At 34.4% G+C, this 25,396-nt stretch overlaps 2 protein-coding genes across 13 annotated transcripts in view; one reads left to right on the top strand and one right to left on the bottom strand.

Annotated features, from left to right (window-relative positions):
• LY75 (lymphocyte antigen 75) overlaps positions 1-5,280 on the top strand; it is a 121,895-nt gene extending 116,615 nt beyond the window's left edge. The window contains 1 exon segment of the mRNA XM_054699771.1: positions 143-5,280. Within this exon segment, the coding sequence (XP_054555746.1) occupies positions 143-345 (203 nt within the window). The 3' untranslated portion in view covers positions 346-5,280.
• The window catches only part of MARCHF7 (membrane associated ring-CH-type finger 7), a 35,889-nt gene continuing 13,520 nt past the window's right edge, over positions 3,028-25,396 (bottom strand). For 3 of the 12 annotated variants that reach the window (XM_037523392.2, XM_037523393.2, XM_037523394.2), the window contains exons 3-12: positions 23,389-23,584; positions 20,559-20,726; positions 18,055-19,159; positions 15,904-16,073; positions 11,257-11,366; positions 8,392-8,505; positions 6,912-6,960; positions 6,193-6,256; positions 4,690-4,714; positions 3,028-4,340 (exon numbers count right to left, since the gene is read on the bottom strand). In XM_037523392.2, the coding sequence (XP_037379289.1) occupies positions 4,272-4,340; positions 4,690-4,714; positions 6,193-6,256; positions 6,912-6,960; positions 8,392-8,505; positions 11,257-11,366; positions 15,904-16,073; positions 18,055-19,159; positions 20,559-20,726; positions 23,389-23,584 (2,070 nt within the window). In that variant the 3' untranslated portion in view covers positions 3,028-4,271. Of the gene's footprint in view, positions 4,341-4,689; positions 4,715-6,192; positions 6,383-6,911; positions 6,961-8,391; positions 8,506-11,233; positions 11,367-15,903; positions 16,074-18,054; positions 19,160-20,558; positions 20,727-23,388; positions 23,585-25,396 lie in introns of those variants that run through there. The other 9 variants (XM_037523400.2, XM_037523395.1, XM_037523398.1 and 6 more) reach the window with 9 other exon arrangements.

The following is a 25,396-nucleotide window of genomic DNA, read 5'->3' as shown; positions in this document are numbered from 1 at the left end:
CTGGATGTAATCAATGTATATATTTGTTATTGTAGGAAATTCTCAAAATAAGGAAATATTCTTATGATTATACTTATGTTCCCTTAAATGCAATACTTAAGCAACTTATGAACTTGATCTCCCTATTTCCTTGTCTTTTCAGATAACCACATTTTAATATCAGCTTTGGTGATTGCCAGCACAGTAATTTTGACAGTTTTGGGAGCAGTTGCTTGGTTCTTGTACAAAAGGAATTTGGATTCTGGTTTCACCACAGTCTTTTCAAGTGTATCCCAGTCATCTTATAATGATGACTGTGTTTTGGTAGTTGCCGAAGAAAATGAATATGCTGCTCAATTTGATTAAGATTTTAGAAATCTCAGATTAAGACAATCAAATACCTTGACAGTGTTTCTTGTGCAAGACTAATATAAAATTTGACAATGAAAATTGTTTTTATGTATATTTCCATATTTCATTAACATTTTCTATTCTCATGCAGTGTCACAAAAATTAATCTTCAGATTCATTATAAAAATAAGGTTTTAAAAAAGGAATGATTTACAGTAGGGGTTTTTAACCATTTCCCCAAATGTACCTTATACTTGAAGGAAAGCTTAAAGCCCAAATTGTAAAACAAATGAAAAAAAAAAAAAAACCGTTTACCAAGTCTGCTCAATATTTTCCTTTCCATTTGGTCTAACTACCTTAGCTAAACTTATGTCCTTATATTCAGGAATATGCTATCCTACCATTACATGTAGTTCTAAGCAATCCTAGCCTAAGCCTTGCTCCTTTATTAATAGAAAACATGTAGAGAATAAACCTGACTTTTGAATGGATTCTAAACATTTAGATCTCTAATATTTGTCTTATGATTAAGATGTAAAAAACTAGATTTTAACACATTTTGCACACTTTACGATTTCATTACTTTAAAAATACCATTTTGGATCACATTGATCTAGAATGTCTAGAATTTTATTCTATTTTCTGAAACTTTTAACTTTTAAACAAAAAAGTTGCCCAACCAGGGAGGTCTGGAGGCTGGCAGTGAGGGTGATACTTTTATCAGTTTCCCTTTAACATTTTTTTCCTGCCACCATACCTGTTTCTATCTATGTAAGGTATTTCGTGCATTGATAAACTATCATCCAATGACATGAAAACTAAGCAGAAACTGCAGAAAATAGACACTACTGTTGTTTGTGATGATGCTCAAAGTTTTCAGTTTGAAGTATCTGTACTGTATTTAGAAACTTTAAAAGTTCAAGGAAAGCATTCTCCCCAGCCCACACCCCATCAATTATCTCATGAGGAATAATTTCTGATGGGGAAAACAAATGATCAGGTTTGGCCAATGGCAACAAAGTCCAGCCATTTTCACCAGCCACTATGGATTGAAAAAGTTCTTCGTCCAGTTAGTGGCATTATTATTAAATATAAATAAATAACACAAAACTACACTGTGTGGTTATATGCTACTAAAAAAGCAAATGTTAAACTAGCTATACTAAACTATGCTCTATAACAGCTTTAAATTCCTGAGATTTTGTGGTGATCAAGCAGTCTATTATTGATAGATAGGCTTTTAATAGCGCTAATGGTGAACATTAAATGACTGACATTTGCATATTTTCTATGTAAAGTCTACCGGTTCTTTGAGAACTAAGATCAACCTTTTCTTTCTTTATAATGTTGAATATAGTAGCCACTAGTCACATGTGGCTTTTTAAATATATTAGAAGTTCAGTTCCTCAACTGTACTAAGTACATTTTGAATGCTCAAACTTCATGCATTTAGTAGCTACCATATTAGGCAATGCAAGTTATAGAACATTTCCATTATCACAGAAAGTGTTATTGGAAAGTAATACTCTAGACTCTCCTCTTCCACTAACACCCATACAACTAAGATTAGATTTTCTTCTGTTCATTTTGATAATTTCTACCTAGTGGCAGCTCTTCCAAAATACAGGTTTCCCCACTGTGTAAAGGTAGACATTCCTATTTGGTATGATTCAGTAGGTTATTTTGGGGGTCTCAGAGTGCTATTGGCATTAATTTATAGGTAAATATTGATTGCTCCCTACCAAATCATGCCAAACAGGAATGTTTTATTTACAGATAGTGAGGAAAAACTCCAACAATTTTAAACTGTGATTAATTTTCCTTTTTAATTTTTCAAGCAAGTCTTTAGAAGCCCCTGGTAATGAAGTGCTAATAAACCTTAATTTTCGTTGTATTTCAGATGATCTGTAATAGGCACTTGATTTTAACATTAACAAGAACATAATCTTGTTTTTTGGTGAAACCCAGAATGCAGAAATTTCTTTCTTCAACATCTTGGTTCTAACTATTGAAAAGTTGGACAGGTATTTTGAGTGTATTATGCTTAATTACATCTTTTTACTAATTTACAGTCTTCATAATGAGTAATGTATGCTTTCTTTTTCAGAGTTTAAAAAGTGATAACCAATTACCAGACTTTTCTTATTCCTTCTAAATCACATTTACAGGAATTCAGAAGCTAATACATACTAAAATATTAGGAATAATAGTAACTATAAAAGTACTAAGAAGTTCAAGCTATCGCTTGTTTATCTGTCATTGGAATTTAATACAACTATAAAAAATTGTATACACACATCAATGGAGTATTTTTTGTGTCAATTAAAATCTTTAAATAAAAAATGTTGTGGGTTGAACAGAAGACACTTCATTTCCATGCCAAGTTCTACTAAAAGTATAAATGTTTAAAAAGTATCAACTCAAAACATACCTAAAGATCCACGAAAAGTTTCCTTCAGCTGCCATTTATAAATGGCAGCATTATTTATAAAAGTTCAATACATATAGGCATCCTTCAATTTCAAATTTTTGCTTCAAATAAGGTCATGTAAAACTAAAGGTAAAAACTGAACCACTGTTTAAAAAAACATTACTTTCGTACAAAATGGGATTTGAAATTTTAGTTCTTGACTAGAAGGTTGAGGTCTTCTTTAAGCATCAGTTTAAAAAGAAACATTTCAAACTCTAAAGTAACTCAATCACTATGCACTTTATTTCAAGCCAAAGTTTTACATAAGAACAAACAACTAAGTGTGGGCAAACTGTTTATTTAACATTTGAAAAATTACATGGTTTTGACTTAGGTTCTGAAAAAATACTTCGCTGCCATGACCTAAGACTTTATTTAATCAGAAACCACCCGAAGGTGTTTTTGAATATATCCTATGGGTGTTGACAGAGGAAATATACAGTTATGGAAGTATACATAACTCATGGCCACAGTATAGATTTATTCATGGTGAATAATGTTCATATGTTCTCCAAAGGTAATGAAAAATATTAAATCATTAAATAAATGCTCAGAATTACCAAGGAACAGTTATAAAGGTCCAGGATCTAAATAGTTTATATCATATTTATCTATAAAGAAGTGACAACACTTAAAAAACAAACAAAAAAAAAAAACAACACATTGAAAACCAGTGTTTTTAAACTCTGAATGTGGGATTTAAAAATATTCCATTAACTTGAGATTTCTTGTAACCAAATTGTATTTGACTGGCAATTCTGATTTAATTTACAGCTGTAATATTCCTAAAAGGAATATCTACATACTATGGCCTATCAAATATAATCTTCATTTGCGAATCAATACAAAAAGGTATCCATCATTTATACATTTTATATTTAAATGCTTTTTAAAAATTAAATTTTATTGCTAAGTGAATTTAGAATCAAATTTGGAAACCTAATATAATGCTCATTATACCCCCTCCCCATTTTGTTTTTGTAAAACACTGGAAGTAAATGATTATGAAAACGAGGCTGTAACTTAAGGCATTTTAAAAGGAAAAATAATTACGTGCCATTAGGCATTTTATTTCAAAAGTATACTTTGTCCCACTTTTTTCACTAGCAAGAGACTAAAACACGAACCTTTTTTCATAAATATGACTACAGTAATCAGAACACAAAAAAGGGTCGTCAGCATTGTTAGATATTTAAAACAAGGTTAACATTTCCCCACTCACCTAAAAGAAAAATACTTTTGATTACCAGTTTATAAACATCAGATTCACTGGCCATGTTAACCGGTCCAGTAATAGAATTTTAATTCAGCAACACTTGTGAGTGAATATATATATACATGCATATATGTGTATATATATATTCATGATATATATATATAGCCAATGTATTCAACAGGCATTCCTAAAAAAAGTAATTCACACTTAATTGCCAGTTTTAATAAACACACTTGTTCACAGACAATCCTTGTCTTATATGAAGTTAGGCAATATCAAATGTTCTGTTATGGTCTCCATCTTCTTCGGAATCATCCTCTGAAGCTGTTGAAAGAAAACAGGATGATCAAGAATGATTTTAAGGGGGAGGAGAATGGAGGTGTAAATATGAAGCCAGAACAGCAATGATTTATAAAATAAAAATCCCAATTTAATAAACTGTTTGGTCAAAATGGTAAGTTACCATGACAGGGTTAGGGTGGTTTGACTGAGATGATATCCATATACAACGTCCCCACCCCACACTTTTTGTTATTTTATAAAAATGAAAATGTTTAAAAATGTGGTTCAAGAATATTGTTCTAAAAAGTTTCTGAGACCAATTCGTGTTCATAGGAGCTAATGGTACATATACTAGAGAGAAAGTGAACTTAAGGCAAGTGTTCTCACACACCTGAGCAGAATCTGGCTTATTACTGCTGCATGTTTGATGCATCCGATGAAAATGAAAAAAAATGTACATAGAATAGTAAGTTATGGGTGTTCTTGCAATTTACATCAAAGCTATGTCTATACAATGCCAGGAAAAAGCTCCACTTAGTAAATAAAAACTTTATATAGACATAGCCCAAGTCAAAACAAATGGATTTAATAAGAAACATTTTTGTTGAAATTATTCTTATACCTCTACACTGTCAGAAACTTATCATTTATGTAACATTTATTTCACTTATTAGTGACTCAAGAGTTTCATATAAAACATCCTGGGATGTCCTCAAGAAGAACGTACTAAAAAACACTAAGTATTCTGTAAACTCTGTGTATGAAGGAAAATGGAAGTTCACAGAAAACAAGCGAACTACAAGCGGGGAGCAGAAAAGTTAAATGTATACTCTTCTTGTATTAATACTAGAAAATTTATGAGTACCCAGCAAATGGAATCAAGAAAACTATTCCGTGTGTTGATGAAAACTCAAGTTTCCATATTTTAGTCTATTTGCTTATTTTGCTGAATTCATTTATAATTGATGGTATCAAACATATACTTAACTCATGAATGAGATAAATTCTACAGTTAAGTTATATGTGATAGTATGGAAAAACAAACTGAAAATAAAATAGTTTTTCACAGAAATTCTTATGTTTTCTTTCGAGTAACTAACTCCACAGGAGAAAGTAATTCATTCAGAACCATTTTTCAGACTAGATTAACACTCCTAAGTACTACTTAAGAGTTAACATGTACTAGTAACATCTGTCACTCTCAGCTGAATTTGAGCATATTTTACCTCCATCTTTTTCCTCTCTCTCACATGTTGGGAGTAGACACTGTTTTGTTTAGGAAACTAAATTCTAAATGTTAGTTTTAAAAAAGCAATCTAGGGAAAATGCACAGTGAAACAAATTACCATCATCACGCGTGGCAAAGTATAAAATATGATTTACAAAAGAGAGAGATCTTAGTATTCCCCCAAATTAAGGGATCAGTACTAAAGAAAGAGAAAAATGATTTACAATCAAATGAATTCCCATTCCATAAACCATTTGACTCCTTTGCTATTTTCACACAAACTAATTAAAATTGCAAAAATGTATTATCTGGTTATTAATACTTTTAAAACTTTAAAACATTAAAGACTTAATGACAAAAATTCAAGTCTTAGAATATTCAAGGAATTAAAAATTTTCTGAGACTAAGTCCTTCTCAAACCTTACAGCAAAGGATCCTGAACTTTCTCTAAAATTGTTATGGACATTACAGATAACACTCCCAAATATTCTGAAGATGAGTATAGAAGAAAATCAACTTGAGAGTACATAGTTAAAAACACTTCAGAAAGTGTACTGGAATCTGATCATGGGGAGTGAGTTACCTTGGGTGAAAAAGAACAATAAACAAGTAGGGTAATCTTAGATTCCCAGGAACTGTTCCAGAGCCACCAATTTCTGTGCCCACCTGGTATGAAGCACCCTGGAGGTTGTAGGACTTTGAGAAGAGGGCAGGCTGTGCAGATAGATGCCTGTAAAGATTTGGGCATTAAGTGCCTTCACACAGGAGCCCAGGTAGAAGTCCTAATGCTGGAACGTGATCTTAAGAGATTGGAGCTGCTGGCGGAGCTGGCTGCCTATTAAAGGTCCATGAGGACCTGAACAAGGAGCAAAAAAAAAAAAAACCTATGGCTTCTGTTATGGACTAAGAATTAGGACTCTTTCACCCCTATTTTCCTGGAACTGTACACATAAGCCCAAGGAAAACCTTTTATGATCTAACAAAGCTAAATAACTTAAAAATTTCATACCAAAAACAAAAAAACAAACAAAAAAACCCCAAACTAACAGATTAAGAAGTGTAGTTTGATTAGTAAACATGTCTTCTTTTTGATTACAAGTGTTAAAATTAAGATGATCAAAACTAAATTAAAAAAAAAAAAGGTAAAATGCTGGTGATTAAAACTACATCCTTTTGTACCTTAAAATTAGTATCAATTTTTAAAATATGCTTTTGAAATAATGTCATTTGCCCAGCCCATATTCCCCAAATCAATTATTTTGGTATTATTAAAAGCCTATAAATGAAGCTTTTTGGTAGAAAGAGTATATACTTAGATTATACTCTGTGGGTTTAATTTGCAATAAGTAAATTCAACAAGTCTGGGGAGGGGAAATTCCACCTACTTTCGAGATCTTCCATATGTGCCTGAAGAGTTCTTGCAAGGTTAATAAACTAGAAACAATGCAGAAAGAAATACAGTAGTTTAAATGTTGCAAATGGATCTAGAGAGAGAATCAGTATAGGAGATTCATTTCTACTTAAAAAGTCAAACATTTTAAGCCTTTAAAAAGGGATCTTTCTTCCCCACATCAAAAATTACAAGCTTAAGGATATTTTTTAAATGTTTTATATAATCATTATTAGTCATGTAGTAATTGGGAGCATATACAATAATTTTATCCAATGGTATTGTCTTCTTGCATAATGTAACACTTCAAAAAATTATGGAAAAAAAAAGAAAACCTTTGGCATATAAACCCCAATGAATTCAATTTTAGTGGTCATTTAAAGAAAACACAGTATTTTCCTATCCATATATGATTATCTCTGGAAGCATTACATTTAATCCTCTACTCAAAATGATCTTAGTGTATGTTATATGTGGTTTATTCATTTTGAAAAGATAAATCACCTTTCTAGAAATCATTTCATGGCTTAATTAAATTTAGGTGCTATGATTTCTAAAGTTCTTACAAGTCATCTTTGCTCAAATTCTGAATGATTTTGAGAATGGGTTTTCTTTCAATGATAACAATCAGTCATCTGGCTTACAGGAATAATACCCAGGTGATGATAATGTAAGAAAAAAGTTACCAATTTAGAAGCAGTGTTATATACATTGGCTTTCAATAATTTTCAAAATATTATACTGCAAAATTTTTATCAACAAAGTAACATGAAATAAAAAAGTTTGAAGGATGTATTTATGAACACATTTCCAGATAGAGAGTTCAGAATGCTACAGTAATGAGATGCAGATTCTAGCCCCTGCTATATAAAAAGCAGGCAAAGGAGGGTGTGTAAATGTCTTCAGGTACACTGAGGCAAACATTATCATTTACTTATAAATACCTAAGAAAGCGTAGCCTAAATATTATATTAAGGTAATGAGTGGTATACAGAGTAAATACTAAACAGTCTGCATCTTAATGTAGTTTGTAATATGTATGCTTACAAATTAGCAAAATGATAATCCTTCACAAGACAGTAACAAATAAATTGATGTTAATCTACCACACTCTAAGTTTTTGGAGTTCAATTTCAGGTTTGTAAGTTACACTGGGTTTTGAGGTTTTTTAAAATTAAAATGACCATTTCTCCTTGATCTCCAATTTTCTCCCTGATTTTCACTGAAATAAATTCCAATTACCTTTAAGAGTCAGAAAATTACTACTTTTTCTAAAATACCTTTATGAGAAAATTAGGTTGCTTGATATAGAAGGAAGACAGCAATTTCTATTAAATCTACAGTATCTTTATTTTTAAGAGTTCAACATAAGAGCTCCCCAATGAAAATAGATTTCGAACATATGAAACAATCTGCTTTCCAAAGCCAACGCTGCATCACACCCTCCCTTCCTCCCCCACTCCAATATTACTTACTCGAACACGTGTGCTTGGTTCATTTGTATTTCCCATCATATCTGAAAAGCTCTGTTCGCACAAGTGCAATAACACGACTAGGTAGAGACCAGAGCTGATAAACTCATACTCAGCCTTCAGTAGGGAAGCAAACAAGAGAAAAAGAATAAAACATTAGAGTAGACATGTGATTGATATCCACAATATACTGATAAAACTAGAGGAAATGTATTCATATCCAGGTCTTAGTAAAGAATACTGTGCCACCTATTAGAACAAAAAGGCATCCTTCACAATTTACGTGAACATCCTCTCTAAGTCTCACGTAATTTTCCCTTTCGGTAGTGATTTATTTTTAAAAGTGGGGCTTTTTAAATCATTTAAAGGTAGAATGAATAATCTGGCTCTCCATAAAGCTCAGTAACAGATTTCATTACAAAAATGGTTTAAATTCACTTAAATATTACCTTTTCCTCTTTGCTAAGTCACTATATTCTGCAACTAGGACCTATTCAGAGAGGTCAATTGTTCCTTTTGTAATATAATTAACCTAAAGGCAAGAGTAAATACAAAAATGAACTAAGAAAGATAACTGAGGAACTGTTCCTTCACAGCATTCACAAAGAAATCTGCAGTGGTTCAAAACAATTCTTTGCTTCAAAACTGTTCTACTGTTTTGAAGCTAAGAGTACAAATCACAAATATAATGTTACTAAAAATCTAATCTGTATTTTTTATACAGTGAACTATCTGTAAATTGTACCTTTGGGCAATTAACTCATTTAAAGTTAAGAACTGTATATGCACAAGTACCACCTTCAATCTGATTATCAGATTCTACAGAGTATTTAAATTTGAAACTGACTTATTCTTTAAATGTCTCCCTCAATTACTTTACTATTTTTAAATTAAAAGGAAAACATTTATCTAAGAAAATATTTTAATGGTGACCACCATGAAAAAGATAAAGTCACTGAATAATGAGGAAATAAACTGCACTGAACTAATTATTTAATGAGGACAGTATATTAGATCAACAGAATCCATGATTCATATAAAACAAACAAGGTAAAGCCAGGAAATTTAATGAGGACTGTTCATTGTTTTTACAATGACTCCACCTAATATTCCAGGCACTTCTAAATGATTTAAGATTTATTAAGTGGGTCATTAAAATTCTAGGAGAACAATAAAAACATTCCTTGTTGAACTGAAAAGATGAAGAACCACCTTTAAGAGACATGATGGAACACTTAATAGAAGGAAGAATGGCAGGAGAAAACCATCCTTTGAAACCTACTCTCATTCTGAAAAGACAAAAAAGAAAATTTCTTTACATTATTCCACCTTTCAATACTCTTTCCCCTTCTATTTAAAATACCAATGTTCAGCACCTCCAGACTTCTTGAAAATTTAAGACAATTCCTTGCTGAAAGTGATAATCATTTTGGACACATGACTTATGAAAGAATAAAATTAGAGTGGCATCTGTGTTATATTAATTGCCTAATGTTTCATCCATTTTATCAGTGATTTTTAACTCAAATCTAAACAATTTGCTTCAAGGGATTTGAGAATCCATTTTAAGTTATATATATTTGGTATCTGTGTACATGTTTTAATCAATTTTCAGAGGCTAAAACTCCCACATTTTAAAAGTAAAGGGTAGTCTACAAAAGATCTTCTATTGCATGATTTTTATGAAATATCCAGAACAGATAAACCATAGAGATCAAATACATGTTGGTGACTGCCATGGAAAGGTGGAAGGAGGAGAAAAGGGAGGAACTGCTTAATAGGTATAGGATTATCTTTTGGGATTATGAAAATGTCTTGAAACTATGTAGAGGTGGTGGTTCTTTAATAACACTGCAAATGTACTATTACCACTGAAATGTTCAGTTTAAAATTGATTTTATGTTATATAAACTTTACCTAATTAAAAAAAGGGAGGTAGGAGTCCATTCTCTCTTCATTTAAAAAGTATTTTTCAAATGTTCATGTATCGTATCATCATGAATCATTTTGTAACATATATATTAACACACTTAAACAGTACTGCTCTATTCATCTTTATAATCTCCTTTAATGCCATTTCCTCCCTGAGGATTATTATTTAATAGGAAAAAAGGGGGGAAATATTGAGCTTCTCATTTTATCAATATAATTTAAGCATCTTAAACATTTAATTTATAACTTCAAGAAACAAAAATCAGTGATCAAGTCAATTATGGGAAGGGGCACAGTTATCAATACATGCCAAATATCTGAAAACAAGACAAAAATATTTGCAAAATTTTATTATCAGAGAAACCCTGGCATTGTTTATACTGGACAGCTAGACTGCTACAAATAACTGTAAGGCAACTTTTTCAACATAAAGTTAGAGGCAGGAATGGCGGGCATGTGGTAGTGTAAGGAAACAGGAGAAAGGGAGTTCAAGGAGTTAGATAGGCATATAAAAACTCCTAATACAAAAAATACAGAAATAGGATGTAAATCTAGTTTTTGGTGTATTTCAAACACATTACAAGTTAGAAGTATTTATAACTGAAAAAGTTCTGGAAAGATTAACTTTGGCATGCCCACTTGGGTCTACTTTTTATACCTTTATTATTTTCAAGTTTATTTAGCAAGATTATGGTGAATTTTATTTTAATTAAAGCCAGGACTTGGTTATTTGCCTTTCACTTACGTAGAGCTATAGGGAAATTAAAAATTATAAAGCAATGCTTAATGCGGTAACAGAGAATTATATTAAGATTATTATTATCACTGTTTTTATTGCTTTAATGCAGGTTTTCTGACCATGACTTAATCTTTTCTTCAAGAGTTGTCCTTTAAGCATAGAACAGACACTTACCAAATTAGGCAAAATATACTAACTTGTTCATTTGCATGAGCTCTATGTAGTTCATGAATATCAAAATCCTCCAGGTTAAGTTGCAACTTCTCTTTACAGAGTTCACAGGTAGTTACAGCTTCTAATGAAGAACCTGGTAAAAATTAAGTTACAAGAAGAGCTTAGTTGTGATGCACAAAATATACCTTCTTGAAGCTTTTAAGTTTATAATATAGAAAAGTAGAAGAGAGTAACTCTATATTAATACCAGAAGTCAGCAATGTCTCTGAAAATAGCAATCCATAACACCTAATGAGCATGTGAGATCCTACCTCTATGGTATTTTAGCCTCCACCCATTACTTTCATATCTCTTACACTTTTTTTCTCCAGATACCTTGATTGTGGGAAGCTGACAATGGAATGCCATGTACTTCCTGCTTCCTCCTTCAATACCTTGGCAAGATGGCATGAAAACAATGTTGAATAACACAGTATCCCCAAACAACCAGTCACTTACACCCAAGACCAGGAGAGAAAAAAAAAAGGGGCTCCACCTTTATCCAGATGAAAACAACTCATTTTTAGCTATAAAAGGAATTATGCTACAACATGGACACTTTGAAAATATCATACTAAGTAAAAGGCAGATACTAAAAGGACAAATATAGGGCCTCCCTGGTAGCACAGGGGTTAAGCGTCAGCACTATGAAGCAATCTGTAGCTAATGCAGCTTGAGTTCAATCCCTGGCCAGGGAGGTGACCCACATGGCACAGCAGACCTCTCCTGTCTTGCCCACTGCTCCCCTTAGCAGTATATTTCAATCTGCCTGTTCCGTTTTCCACTCTGTCTCTGGTGAATCCTCTCAACCCCCAATCCTCTGGCCTGTACCCCAGTTCTTGTATGCATAAATAAACAAATCTTGAAAAAAAAAAGGACAAATATTACATATTACATGCTTCTACTTCTATGAAATATGTGATAACAAATTCAGAGGGAAAGTAGATCAAAAGTTACCAGGGATTGGGGGGAGAGATGAGAGGGAGCTACCACTTAACAGGCATAGTTTCTTTTTGGGATAATGAAAAAATTTTGGAAACAGTGGTAATGGTCACATATTTGAAATGTACTTAATGCCACTGAATTGCACGCTTAATTATGGCCAAAAGGGCAAATTTTACATTGTGTATATTTACCACAATTTTATTTTTTTAAAGATTTATTTTATTTATGCATATAAGAGCTGGGGTGTAGGCCAGAAGTAGGAGGGGGTGAAGGCCAGAGGTAAGGAGGGAGTGAGGGGATTCACCAAAATGGGGAGCAGAACAGGCAAATATACTGAAATATACTGCTGAGGGGAGCAGCAGGCGAGGCAGGAGAAGTCTGCTACACCATGTGGGTAGCTCCCTGGCCGGGGGATTGAATTTGTGCTGCAGTGGCTGTGGATAGCTTCATAGGTTGTCTTAACCCCTTGCGTCACCAGGGAGACCCTGTTTTTTTTTCCAAAGATTTATTCATGCATACAAGAGCTGGGGTGCAGGCCAGAGGAGTGGTGGGGAAGGGGGTGCAGGGGGTTTGAGAGTATCCACCAGAGACAGAGCAGGGAACAGAACAAGCAGGTCCATTGAAATACACTGTAGAGGGCAGCGGGCAAGACCAGAGAGGTCTGCTACACCATGTGGGAAACCTGCCTGCTGCAGTGGCTGTGGATAGCTTCATAGTGCTGCGACTTAACCCCTTGCACCACCAGGGAGGCCTCTCAGTTTTATTCTTGTGGAACTGAGGTACTACCTCAGACCTACTAAAGAATGTACAGGAGTAGAATTGAGGTATCTATACATTTTTGAAACTCCAATGGATAATTTTGATTAGTAGCCAGGACTGAGAATTAGTATTAGATCATACATTCAATCAAGCGTTGGAGTCACTATTTCAAACTAGGTTATCTAATCCTAAAAAAGTCTAGGTTGTTAAACAATACAGTGTAATATCTGTTCTCCTGCCCACACAATACTAAACAAATTCAATTGTAAATACATCAGAGGGTGAGTCAAGTTGTTTCATTTTGGTAATAGCTAACATTTCTGGGCCTTTACTAAGCATCAAGAGCCATGCTGAACACTCATTAAATCTTAATAATACCCAGGAGCAATGACTAATAAAGCCTATGAGGCTGTTATAACACCACACAGCCAAGAAGCTTCTGCAACATGTGGAGTGGCCTGTCCAACAGCTTTGGAATCAGGCTAGCTTAGAAGAAAATATAACCCCTTTATCAAAGAGGCCTTTGCTATCATAAAGTTTCCAAGTAGTCTGATAATCTCAGCTTGAACAAGTTACTCAACTCTAACATATTAAAATTAAAAGTGAGGCCATTATCTCATATTCTATTTGCTATGTCACTGAGTCATTATGAGACCTTCAATTTCATGCAATCATGTACATTTATTAATCTAATATTGCACCTTTCTCACCCTTCTATTCATTTTACTATGTCCCCTGGTATTCGTGGTCTAATAAATTCTTTTCATAACCAATCTCTTGAAGTTCATACCTGCACCACACAGTGCGCCCCCAGAGATATATACTGTTCACTGTGTTACTCATAAATCCATATTTTTAAGCGTTTTTTCCTCCTGTGTACCCACAATTTATCATCAGTCTAACTGAATAGTCAATTCTTTATTTTACCTCCTTTGTTTGACCTCTCTGCACTACTTCACAGGGTTGTTGATGAAAACCCTTCCTCAAAACACTTTCTTCTTTCGGCTCGCACAACAATACATTTCTTAGTTTTCTTCCTACCTAACCTCAGGTTGCTCCTCAGATATCCTTCCCTGTTCTCACTAAATTTTTGGGTGACCCAGAGTTCTGTCCTGGGCTCATTTATCTGATATTTACTCTTGCTCATGATTCCTAAAACTATACCTTTTCAGTGCTAATAGCTCCTAAAACACCAGGCTAACTACCTAGCTGACCTTTTCATATAGTTAAAGAAAGAGTAGTTCACATACAATATATTTTAAAAAGATTTATTTTATTTATTTATGCATATAAGAACTGGGGTGTAAGCCAGAGGTGCGGTGTTTGTGTGTGTGTGTGTGTGTGTGTGTGTGAGAGAGAGAGAGAGAGAGAGAGAGAGAGAGAGAGAGAGAGAGAGAGATGATTCACCAGAGAGAGAGAGAGAGGATTCACCAGAGACAGAGTGGGGAGCAGAACAGGCAGATCTACTGAAATACACTGCTGAGGGGAGCAGCAGGTGAAGTCTGCTGTGCCATGTGGGTTAGCGCCCTGCATAGGGATTGAACTCATGCTGCAGCAGCTGGTGATAATTTGATAACGCTGAGACTTTAAACCCTGCACCACCAGGGAGGCCCAGTTCACATACAATATTTCTAACACAGAACTCCTGATATGACCCCAACTCACTCCATTCTGCATGTGAAATGGGCCTCCCTGGTGGTGCAGGGTTCAGTAAATGGCACCAGTATTTACTTAGGTGCTTAAGACAAAAATAATGACCTCCCCTAATGTTTTTCTCCTTTGCCCTTCCAGACAATTCAGTAGCCAAGTCTTACACAACCTACTTCCAGAATACACCAGAACCCATCCATTTCTACCGCCATTATCACCAACTCTTACCAAGTGTTCCTACAATAGATGCCTGGTTGGTGTCCCTGCTTCCTCTGTTTTCCCTCAGCCCTACCCCCAATCCTTTAGGCACATATCGGCCAAAATATAAATAAGATTATTTCATTCCCTTTCTTTCAAAAGCTTACCATCACACTATAAAGAAACTCAAGCTTCAGACATATTAAATGAATTAGCCTCTGCTAAACTGTTTCAAATGTGTCATCCCTCTCCTAGTCCACTAATTATACCCTGCCACATGGAGATGCATTCAGTTCCTCAAACACACCTAAGTTATTTCCACCTGAAAGTCATTCACTAGTTTGCTTCATCTGTGAGAATGTGTTTGTCCTCATTCTGAAATAGCTAGCTCCTCTTCCTTCAGTCAAGATGTCCTCACCTCAACAAGGCATTCTTTTAATACCTAATACTACCACCACATGAGCAAGTGCCTTGTCTGTCTTGTTTGACCACTCTATACTCCCTTTACCTGGAACTGTGCTGACTCCTGAACAGGCACTCAATAAACATATCAATTTTTACAGCAACATTATTACAAAACAAGGGCAATCAATCAACAGAGTAGACACAACAGCATCAAAGACAATAAATGTATCTTAAGGACACATAGCTAGTAAATACTAAGTATGTTTCTTTGACCTAAAAGGATCTTAAGGGCCTCCCCTGGTGGCGCAGCAATTAAGCGCTGGGTTGCGAGGCTGCCCAGCCTCTGCAGCACCAGTTTTATCCCCGGCAACCCGCAAGGGTCCCACCAAAAAAAAAAAGGATCTTAAGTAGGTCACCAATAAAACAAATTACAGTTGTATTACATATGTATATAGTAATAATTTCTTGGTGGAACTAAAAAAAAAAAGACTACTATAATTTTGAGAAGACTATTGCTTTTTAATGCACTTGCTTAAGAAATGATTATGGCACTTGATAAGTATAAATTTGATAAGCAGTAAATACTAGGTAGATCTGTTAACTAGAATGCATACATACATTTACCTATTTGGGAAAAAAATTGAGGACAAAATACACAAAAGGGTAATTCTTACCAGAGTTAATTTTGGCCTGTAACCACTTTTTCATACACTCTTGGTGGACATACTGTAAACTTCCTGTGCACTTGCATGGCTCTATCAGCAAGTTAGATGATGAGGCAGCTGCCATCTGACAAATTCTACATAAGTCACCTTCTTCTTCTTCAGAGTCCTCTAAAAGGAGGCTGGAAAAGAAGGCACATTTCCTGAACAGAGTAATCATAAATTTAATCCTGGTTTGTCATTTCCAATCACACCTGATAGCAAAACAGTATGTCTGTTGGTATTTCTACTCAAACTCTCTTTAGGTGAGGGAAAAATAAAACCCACAATAAACAGCAATTACCACAAAAAACAGTTTCAAAAATGAAAACTTTTGGTATTTAATCCCAGTAAAAACAAAAGGATAATTTAGTTCTCCATTAACCCCACCCCCAGCAATTTTATTAAATCATGCTGATTTCTATAAGCGTTACCTTTTAAAGTGTAGAGTTTCTATTAAGCTATGTCCTCTATTTAACAGGGCGACATGTACTGCTTAATTTAAATGCAAAATGACTGCTATCTAAGCAAAGTAATTTTGTTACAATCACTATTGCCTTAGTCCACTGCTGGAATGGAAAAGATACTCAGCAAATTGGTAACACTGAATGCTAAAATGTTACTGAAATATAACCCAGATTATATAGGTTCCTAAATGAATCTTAGAAAAGATGTGTGGAGTGAGGAATAGATGTACAACGGTTAAGTGACTTTCACACCCTGGCTTAACCAGAGATAAAAACTCAAGCATAAACATTGTTTTCTCTTTAAACTTTCTTTTCATCTTAATTTTGAGCATTTTTTACTTGCGAGATTGAATTTTTTTTTTACACCCTTATTAATTTCATTGTAAATTGTTTTAAAATCCTCATGTATAAGCAAAAGATACAAAGGAATATACACAGACTCTATAATAAAATAAACAAATGCTACTTTATAAATGATCTAACCAGACAAGTGGAGCTGATTCACCGTGTTCCTGTCAAAATCACTAATGCTTTGCCTTTCGCTTATACTACTGCACTTATATTAATGTAACTTAAATTAACTGAACTTTGAGCACAAGCAGTATAATAGTTACCACTTTCTTCAGAATTCAGCTTGCAATCAGAGGGAATTGCTATAACATTAAAGCTAACATCACTACAGTAAAATAAATCTAAGAAAGGAAAAACAGCAAATTTCAAACACAGGAAGAAGACAGTCACAGACATTATGAAGTATATAAGGAAAAACAGAGGAGTATGTAACAGCCCAATGCCCATATCTGAAAAGTGTGAAAAGCCTTTTAACCCCAGAGTTAAGACTTAAATGTATCTCTTCTTAAAGTACAAAATAATCTAAAATAACAAATAATTACACTTTCCAACAATTTTATTACATTAGGCTTTTGTGAATAGGAAAAAACAAAAAATTATAGTACCCTAAAACCTTAGCTTTATATGGTTTTTCTTCCTAGAAGTGTATTTTACATCGATTAGTCTATGGCATTTTATCATAAAAATTATTTTAATAGATGGAAAAACTAAGTAAGTACACTAAGGTAACAAAATAATCCAGTTGGAAGTAAAATCGCTGGTCATTTATCTCTGCATTCTTATCAGAGATTTTAAATCTATCTTCAACTCTACAAAGATTTCATTTATAAAAAGAACTCTGAATTTAAACTGTTATTTCTGTCAAATATTTAGATACACAGGAATATTCATTATACAACTTGGATTTCAAAAGCAGCATTTTTTAAATTTTGCAAGTGATTTTAATTCATACCAAGAAAGATCTGAGGTGAGAAATACAAATAAATGGAAAATAAATCATCTCAGGAAAGGTTAAGACAGATTAGAAAATCAATGACATTTGGGCTTCCTGACAAATCAAATTTAGCACAAGTGGAGCAGATTTCTGTCTTTATCTGTATCCAAAGCTAATTAAAAGTAACCTTTAGTATCTACTACCGTTAACTTTCATCCATTTTACCTCTGAATGAGATATTAACATCTTACTGGACATAAATCTTAAGGGAAGAAATTTCAGGTATCAATGTTATGAGAAACTATTTTAGAAATAGCACTCTTTCTCTAAACTACTCTAGCTTTATGGGTTTAAGACAGGAATTCAATTTACCTCTCTTTTATTTTCTGTAGTCTTTCTGGGTCTCTGGAAGGTGTAGTTCTAGTCTTATCACTTTTTCCATCAGATGAACTCCAACCTGAAGGAATAATATCTACAGTGATCATGACATTGTCAGTCAAATTATTCCCAAGTGCTGGGGGAACAGCAAATCGGAATAAGGAACCAGGAAGGATCCCTGTTATTCCTGTATTTCTTCCACTGTGAGCTGAATCTGAAGTGGAGCCACCAGTAGCAGCACTGCTTGATGCTGCAAAAGTTTGTGGTCCATTGGCAGCAGCCCCAACGGGATCATTCTGTGCTTCAAGGTGAACCACTTCATTTGATTCTCTTCTAAAAATATGATGAGATCTAGATGGTATATCAGAGGTAGGTATCCTTGAAGATTCATCTCGTCCCTCCCGCCGCCTTCTAGAAAACAAAGGTGTGCATCTATTTCTAAGTGAGGAAGATAACCATGGTCCTGTATTTCTACTTTCAGATTCTTGGTTAAAATTCTCTGAATCGGGCTCAGAGTTATGATTTTGGCTAAGAGATGACAAACCCCATCTTCGCCTAAGAAATCGAAATCCCTGAGAAGCTTCAGATGCCCTATTATCAGGAACATCAGAAGTTGATGCTGCATTACTACGAGACTGTGACGTCAAGATTCTTGGAGAAATATAAGAATTTTCAGAACTCAGTGATCTTGTGTTTAAAGAATCTTGACTAGATCTTCGTGAAAAAAAAGTAGATGACATACTAGAAGCTATACGTGACAGCAATCTCCTAGTTGTACGTCTACCTTCATTATCAGAAGATTCTTGAAATGATCTTTGAGATGAACCAACTCTATCTGAACTGCTCATGGCTGAGGTTTCATCTCTATTTGAAATATAAGAAAATCCAGCGTGTGTAGTGTTTGAGGGCGTTTCCAATTCTCTTGGAGAAAAATTTGATCTTAAAGGATTTCTACTAGAGTCCCTAGAACATGGTATGGTCTGATGTTCCGAAGGCATTTGGTGGTTTGTTGATGATGTATTCAATTGTAAAGTGCTCAATGAGTTCTCTTTTGGTCTTGCTCCCTGTGAATATGAAGAAGGAACTCTGTCTTGCACATCTATTTTTGAAAGAAATTAAAGAACAAATTATACAAAATAATGTATTATTACATTTCCATATATTAACTACCAATTGCTGCCAAAATGAAACTGGATTCAAACTGAATGCTGTCATATATCCACATAAATTATTACTATAGGAAACATAAATATAGTTCTCCTTTCATTCCCTTAGTAAAATCCAGTACTTCTGTATAGTCAAAACCACAATTTCAAAAGAAATATATCATAACTTATGAGAAGCAAGCAAAACTTGAAAGCAAAACAGTTAAAATTACTATTCGGCTATGGCAGAAGACTATCTAATCGCTAAATGGATAAGGAATTTTAAATAAGTCAAACAATTTAATGTAAATAACTCTCTAAAAAATACAAGTAAAATCATCCCAGGAAAAGCATGTTTGAGAGATTTTTCTCACTATGCAGTAACTTATCACCCTTTTAATTTTACAGCAAACCTCGCTGAAAGCTAAGTTTCCTCAATCTTTTTTCTTTCAAATTATCAGTAGTAGTTATCGTCATCATCAGTAGTTTATCCATCAGATATACCTTTGCTTTTAAATACTGGCTGGGAGCTAAGAGTCAGAAGAGATCAGTAGCATCTGCTTTCTTACCTTTATTTTTTTTTTGTCAGTTATTTACATATGTATATACTGGAGCACATTTTCAAACCTATATATGTATGAAGGCTTCACTCACCCTCCACCAAAACTTGAGTGTCAATGTCCCTTTCTCCCCCAATCCTCCCATCCCTTTCCCCTCCATTCCCTAACCTAAAAATTATTTTTGCCAACACCTACTTTTGAAAAAAGTATACCACTGGTGGTTATAGCACTCAAATAGGTGAGAAATACTTTAGCATTCCTTATAAAGAATACTCATCCACACACCTAATTTAAGAACTAAATTGCTACTGGTCTAATACATAGAGCCTCATGAAAGGATGAACTGTTAAGTATTATGGAGGGGACAGATCTATTCTATCCTCTATTTTATCCCCTCCCCATACCAACCTACAAATTATGATACTCTCTACTAAAGTTCTCTATCCAAAGTCAAACAAATAAAAGCACATTTTCATTTGCATTATATTTAAAAAAGGCTTCACCCAATAAAATTTTTTAAAACCCAAACTTTTAGCTATATATACTGGCAGAAATAGTGGGCATCTTTATTCAACTGAATAAAAGAAAGGCACATTCATGTTAAACTAAAGTCATTCTTTGAATTAAAACTTAAAACACTGATTTCTAGCATTAGTTCAGAATTTCACTGTAGTTACTTGTTACACTACGTAAGGCAAGTTATACCATAATTTTAATAAAATACACATTAAATGAAACTGGAAAATGTAACATCATTAGATAAGCCATACAGAACAATATAGTTTATACATACATGATGAAGTTGTGAAATCACCACTTCGATGACTATAATCCATAAGACTACTAATGGAGGAATCTGCTCTCCTATCTAAATCTCTCCTCTCTCTCATTAAGTCAGTTCCAAATGATCCAAGTACCATTGATGAAGATCTGGGAACTTGATTATGCCTCCAAGAAGAATCTTAAAATAATTAAACAAGTTTTAATTCAAAGAAAACTTTTTAAGGTTTCTGACAACAAATCTTGAGCATTTGTAGATAGTTTACTGTTATATAAGTGGGAATCCCTACAGTTACATAGCTGTAGTCAGAAACAAAATTCAGCAAAATGAAATTATTCACTAATTTATTCATAACTTATAAAATTATTTCCTATTCAAATACAGTCTAATACTAAAATGTACCCACCTCCCAATCTATGTGAATGTCTCTACAATGTATTACTACACAATGGTGGAAAAATGAATGCAGAACAAAAATGCTGTATCAAAATGAAAAGACATCCTACTAAATGGAAGAGATTTGCATATTATCTGTCTGACAAAATGTCAATATCCAAAATACAAAAGGAACTCATAAAACTTAGTAATAAAAACAATGAAACAACCCAATTAAAAACTGGGCAGAGGATCTGAATAGACATATCTTCAAACATACAAATGGCCAATAAGCACATGGAAGTTTGTTTAGCATCTCGTTATGAAAATGAGACATCACCTTACATTTGTGCCAATAGCTATCATCCAAAAGAGAAGAAACAAGTGTTGGAAAGTATGTGGAGAGAAGGGAACCCTTATATACTGTTGGTGGGAATGCAAATAAGTGCAGTCATTAAAGAAAGCAGTATGGACAGTTTTCAATGAATTAACAGAAATTCCACAGAATGCAATTATTCTACTTCTGGGTTTTTAACCCCCCAAATATAAAAACACTAAATTCAAAGAGATATGCACGCCCATGTTTAATGCAGCAACATTTATAATAGCAAAGAGATGAAAACCACCTAAATGCCACCCAGATGATTGGATGAAGTTGCCGCATATACAAATAATTGAATACTATTCAGCTATAAAGAAGATTAAAATCCTGCCATTTGCAACATTATGGACAGACCCAGAAGGAATCATACTTAGTGAAATAAACAGTTAAGATTTAATAAAACAAAAATAAGCTGCTGGATGATTAAAACCAATTAGTGGTTACCAAAAAGGAAAAGAGGAGGTGTAGGTAAATCTGGAGAGAGGGACAACTGACAATCACATAGTGAGGGACAGAATTAAACTTCAAGTGACGAATTTAATGTAGTATATACACATGCTAATTTTAAATAATGCATTCCAGAAAAATAACCATTACAATGCAATGTTAGCAAAAAAAAAAAAAAAAAAAAAAAGTGAAGTTTGCCAAAGATACAGAATCTCATGAAAAGTCAGTAAAAGTGATGCTGGAGAATAGCCTTATATCAAACTCAAAGTCATTCTGGAAAGGAAAATGTTTTATGATAGGTTACAATACTATTTTGTCAAGTGGCACTATTACTATTATCACCATACCAGGTTGATTCCTATTTTAAGAATTAATATAGATAGTAATATATTCTGGCAATTATAATCCAACTTTGTTAAATATGACTGCATTTAAGAATAAATTTAAAATTAAATCTCAAAATTTTTTTCCCCTCACTATCTTGAAATTCTGTTTTTCCTCTTCTGGTCCCAAAAGCCTTAATGCTATGCCTTCAGAGCAGAGAACAAAAATATCTCTGAACAACGGTGTTTGTATACAAATTTAAGGTTAGTCAGCAATTACCTAACACAGTACTCAGTAACTTTCAGATGGGCATGCCTTTCCTATGGTGGTCTGCCTATCAAAATAGAAAGGAATTGCTTTAATCTAACTCGTAATACATATATGTTTCAAATTTTATTCTTCAACTGTGTCATCACAAGCCCTGTCTCACTTTAAAACTAAATTTCAAGTTTTGACTAGCGTTTCATTTGAAATGAAGTTTAAGTGAGGAGGGAATCTCCTTGCCCTCTCAATAAAAGATCTTTCCAATTCTCACAACAAATATGTGTCTGTGAGTACAAAATACCAACCATGGAGCTTTATGGATAAGTCATCTAAATCCCAGGTTGGTCAGGTGACTAGTACAATGCCACAAAGCTAGTTAGAGGGCTAGAATCACAGTTTTGGAATTCTTTGTATAGAACTTATACTAGAATACTAAAAAATATTTTGTTTAAAGAATTATTACATTTTCTGAAAATAAAGACCATATATAATGTTTTAGTATTTGCTCAGGAACTATTTCTAACATGTCAGTAAATCTGGTTTTCACATAACAGAAAATTTATATGTTCTGTAACAATCACAATATAGGCCACTTTTATCAATTTTATTACTATACATAACCGCTCTCCTGTTTACTTAAATGAAGAATAATTTCAGTTCTAGCATTACCCTGGTGGTGCAGCAGTTAAAGTCTTAGTGCTACCAAGATATCGCCAGCCATTGCCGAGTTTGACCCCTCAGCAGGGAGCTATCCACAGGGCATAGCAGACCTCTCCTGTTTCGCCCACTGTCGACGCAGTAGTGTATTTCAGTGGATCTACTTCTCTGATGAAATTTCTCACCCCTGCACCTCTGGCCTACACCCCAGTTCTACCTTGCATAAATAAAAATAAATCTTAAAAAGAAAGATTTGTGAAATGCCACTACCTTACTCACCAAGAAACAAGTGTCTTATATGCACTTTTTGAGACACTGCGAAATATATTGTCTTGTGAAAACCACTTTTGTCAAATATATATAAAAAATGGCTTATTCAAATTTAATTCTCACCTGATACTGCATTCAAACCATGCCCAACACTTCTCCCAGCTGAGGTAGATGTACAGTTTGTACAAGAAAGCTTAGGTCTTTTTGAATCATGATCCCGTTGCTGGTTTTGCAATCTTGAGCGAGCTCCCTGAGTTATCTCAGATTCACTAAACCATGTAGACTGAAATGGTGATGCAGATGCTGATGCTGATGTAGACTGTGAGTTAAAAAACAAGATTTTAACAAAGGAATGACACCTGCATTCAGTATTAAATTTAATGCACAGTACTCCAATAAATTCCTAACGACCATTCCTCACAAGCACATTTTTCTTTCTATCATACAGGTTTTTCTTTAGTCTTTATTTCCCCCTTTTCATCGTCTTTTCTCTTTACTTTTACATACTGTACTGTACTTTTACATACTGTACTGTACTTTGCTGGGCAATCAATCTAATTAAGACTTTTATGTAACTATAGATACTAAGTTAAGAAACAGTGAAGAGCAACTTTATAATCTTATAGATGGACAGAATACCAATAGATATACAGGCACAGATACAAAATGACTGTGAATATTCTATTATGAAATAAGGTTTTTCAAGTGAAAGAAAAAGAAACTGGTGCAACCACTATGGAAAGCTGTGTGGAGGTTTCTCAAACTACTAAAAATGGAGCTACTGGGCCTACCAGATGGCACAGCAGTTGCGCGCGGGGCTGCGAAGCTGCCCGCAGCCTCAGCAGCGCCAGTTTGATTCCCAGCCACGGGCAAGAGTCCCATGTGGCGTGTAGACCTCTCCTGCCATGCCCACTGCTCCCCTCAGCAGTGTACTTCGTCGGTCTGCCTGTTCTGCTCCCTGCTCTGGCTCTGCTGAATTCTCTCACCCTCCCATGCTTCTGACTGTACCCAGTGCTTGTATAAATAAATTAATTAATTTTAAAAAAAAATGGAGCTATACCATATGACCCAGCAATTCCACTCCTAAGAATCTACCCAAAGAACACAAAAACATTAATTCGAAAGGATACCTGCACCCTTATGTTTATTGCAGCATTACTGACAATAGGTCAGATGTGGAAACAAACTAAATGCCCCCAAACAGATGACCACATTAAGAATACGTGATGTCTATACTATTCATCAATCAAAAAAGACAAAACTCATGGCATTCGCAGCAACACGGATGGAGCCGAAAGAGATTATGCTCAGTGAACTAAGTCAGGAGATAAAAAAATAAATATCGGGGCTTCCCCGGTGGCACAGTGGGTTGAGTGTAGTGCTGTGAAGCTGTCCACAGCCTCTGCAGTACCGGTTCCGATTCCCGGCCGGCCAGGGAGTTCCCACATGGGGCAGCAGACCTCTCCTGTCTCAGGCCCGCAGTTCCCCTCAGCAGTGTATTTTGGGCCTTCTGCCTGTTCTGCTCCCTGCTCTCTCTGATGAATTCTCTCACCCCACGCCTCTGGCTGGACCCAGAGTGCTTGTATAAATAAATAAATCTTAAAAAAAAAAAAAAAAAAAAAGATCAATGGCTTCACTTATAGAAAGAATATAGGGGAACTAAGTAAGGGATCAGGAAAAAAATAATAACAAAACTAACAGCAACTAGAAACCAGAGACTTTCTGCAGGGGCGGGTGAGGGAAGGAGATCTAAACGGGGGCAAGAAGAGCACAAGGGACTATGGTAATGATTCTTGGGTAAACTGGTGGTGGGAATTTTATGGGGACTATGCCTGAGAAATCAAATATTGTATAGAAATGAACACTGATGTTTCATACACACAAGACATACACACACACACACACACACAAACATTTATTTTTTAAAAATAAAAGCCACTACCTCTAAAAAAAAAAGATACATTTGGCATACAATTTTTAATTGCTTGGAAAATAGTAAAGTCTAAATTGAAAGATGGTGGTCTATAGTTTTCACTTCTAATTTAGGTCTGGTTTTGGGATCTGGGCAATGCTGGCCTCAAAGACTGGGTCAGGAAGTAGTCCCTTTGTTTCTACCTTTTGAGAGACTTCA

The sequence above is a fragment of the Talpa occidentalis genome, unplaced genomic scaffold (genome assembly GCF_014898055.3).
Source record: "Talpa occidentalis isolate TD23 unplaced genomic scaffold, MPIMG_talOcc4v2.1 talOcc4.3, whole genome shotgun sequence".
NCBI lineage: Eukaryota > Metazoa > Chordata > Mammalia > Eulipotyphla > Talpidae > Talpa > Talpa occidentalis.
This window is presented reverse-complemented; position numbering and strand designations above follow the sequence as displayed.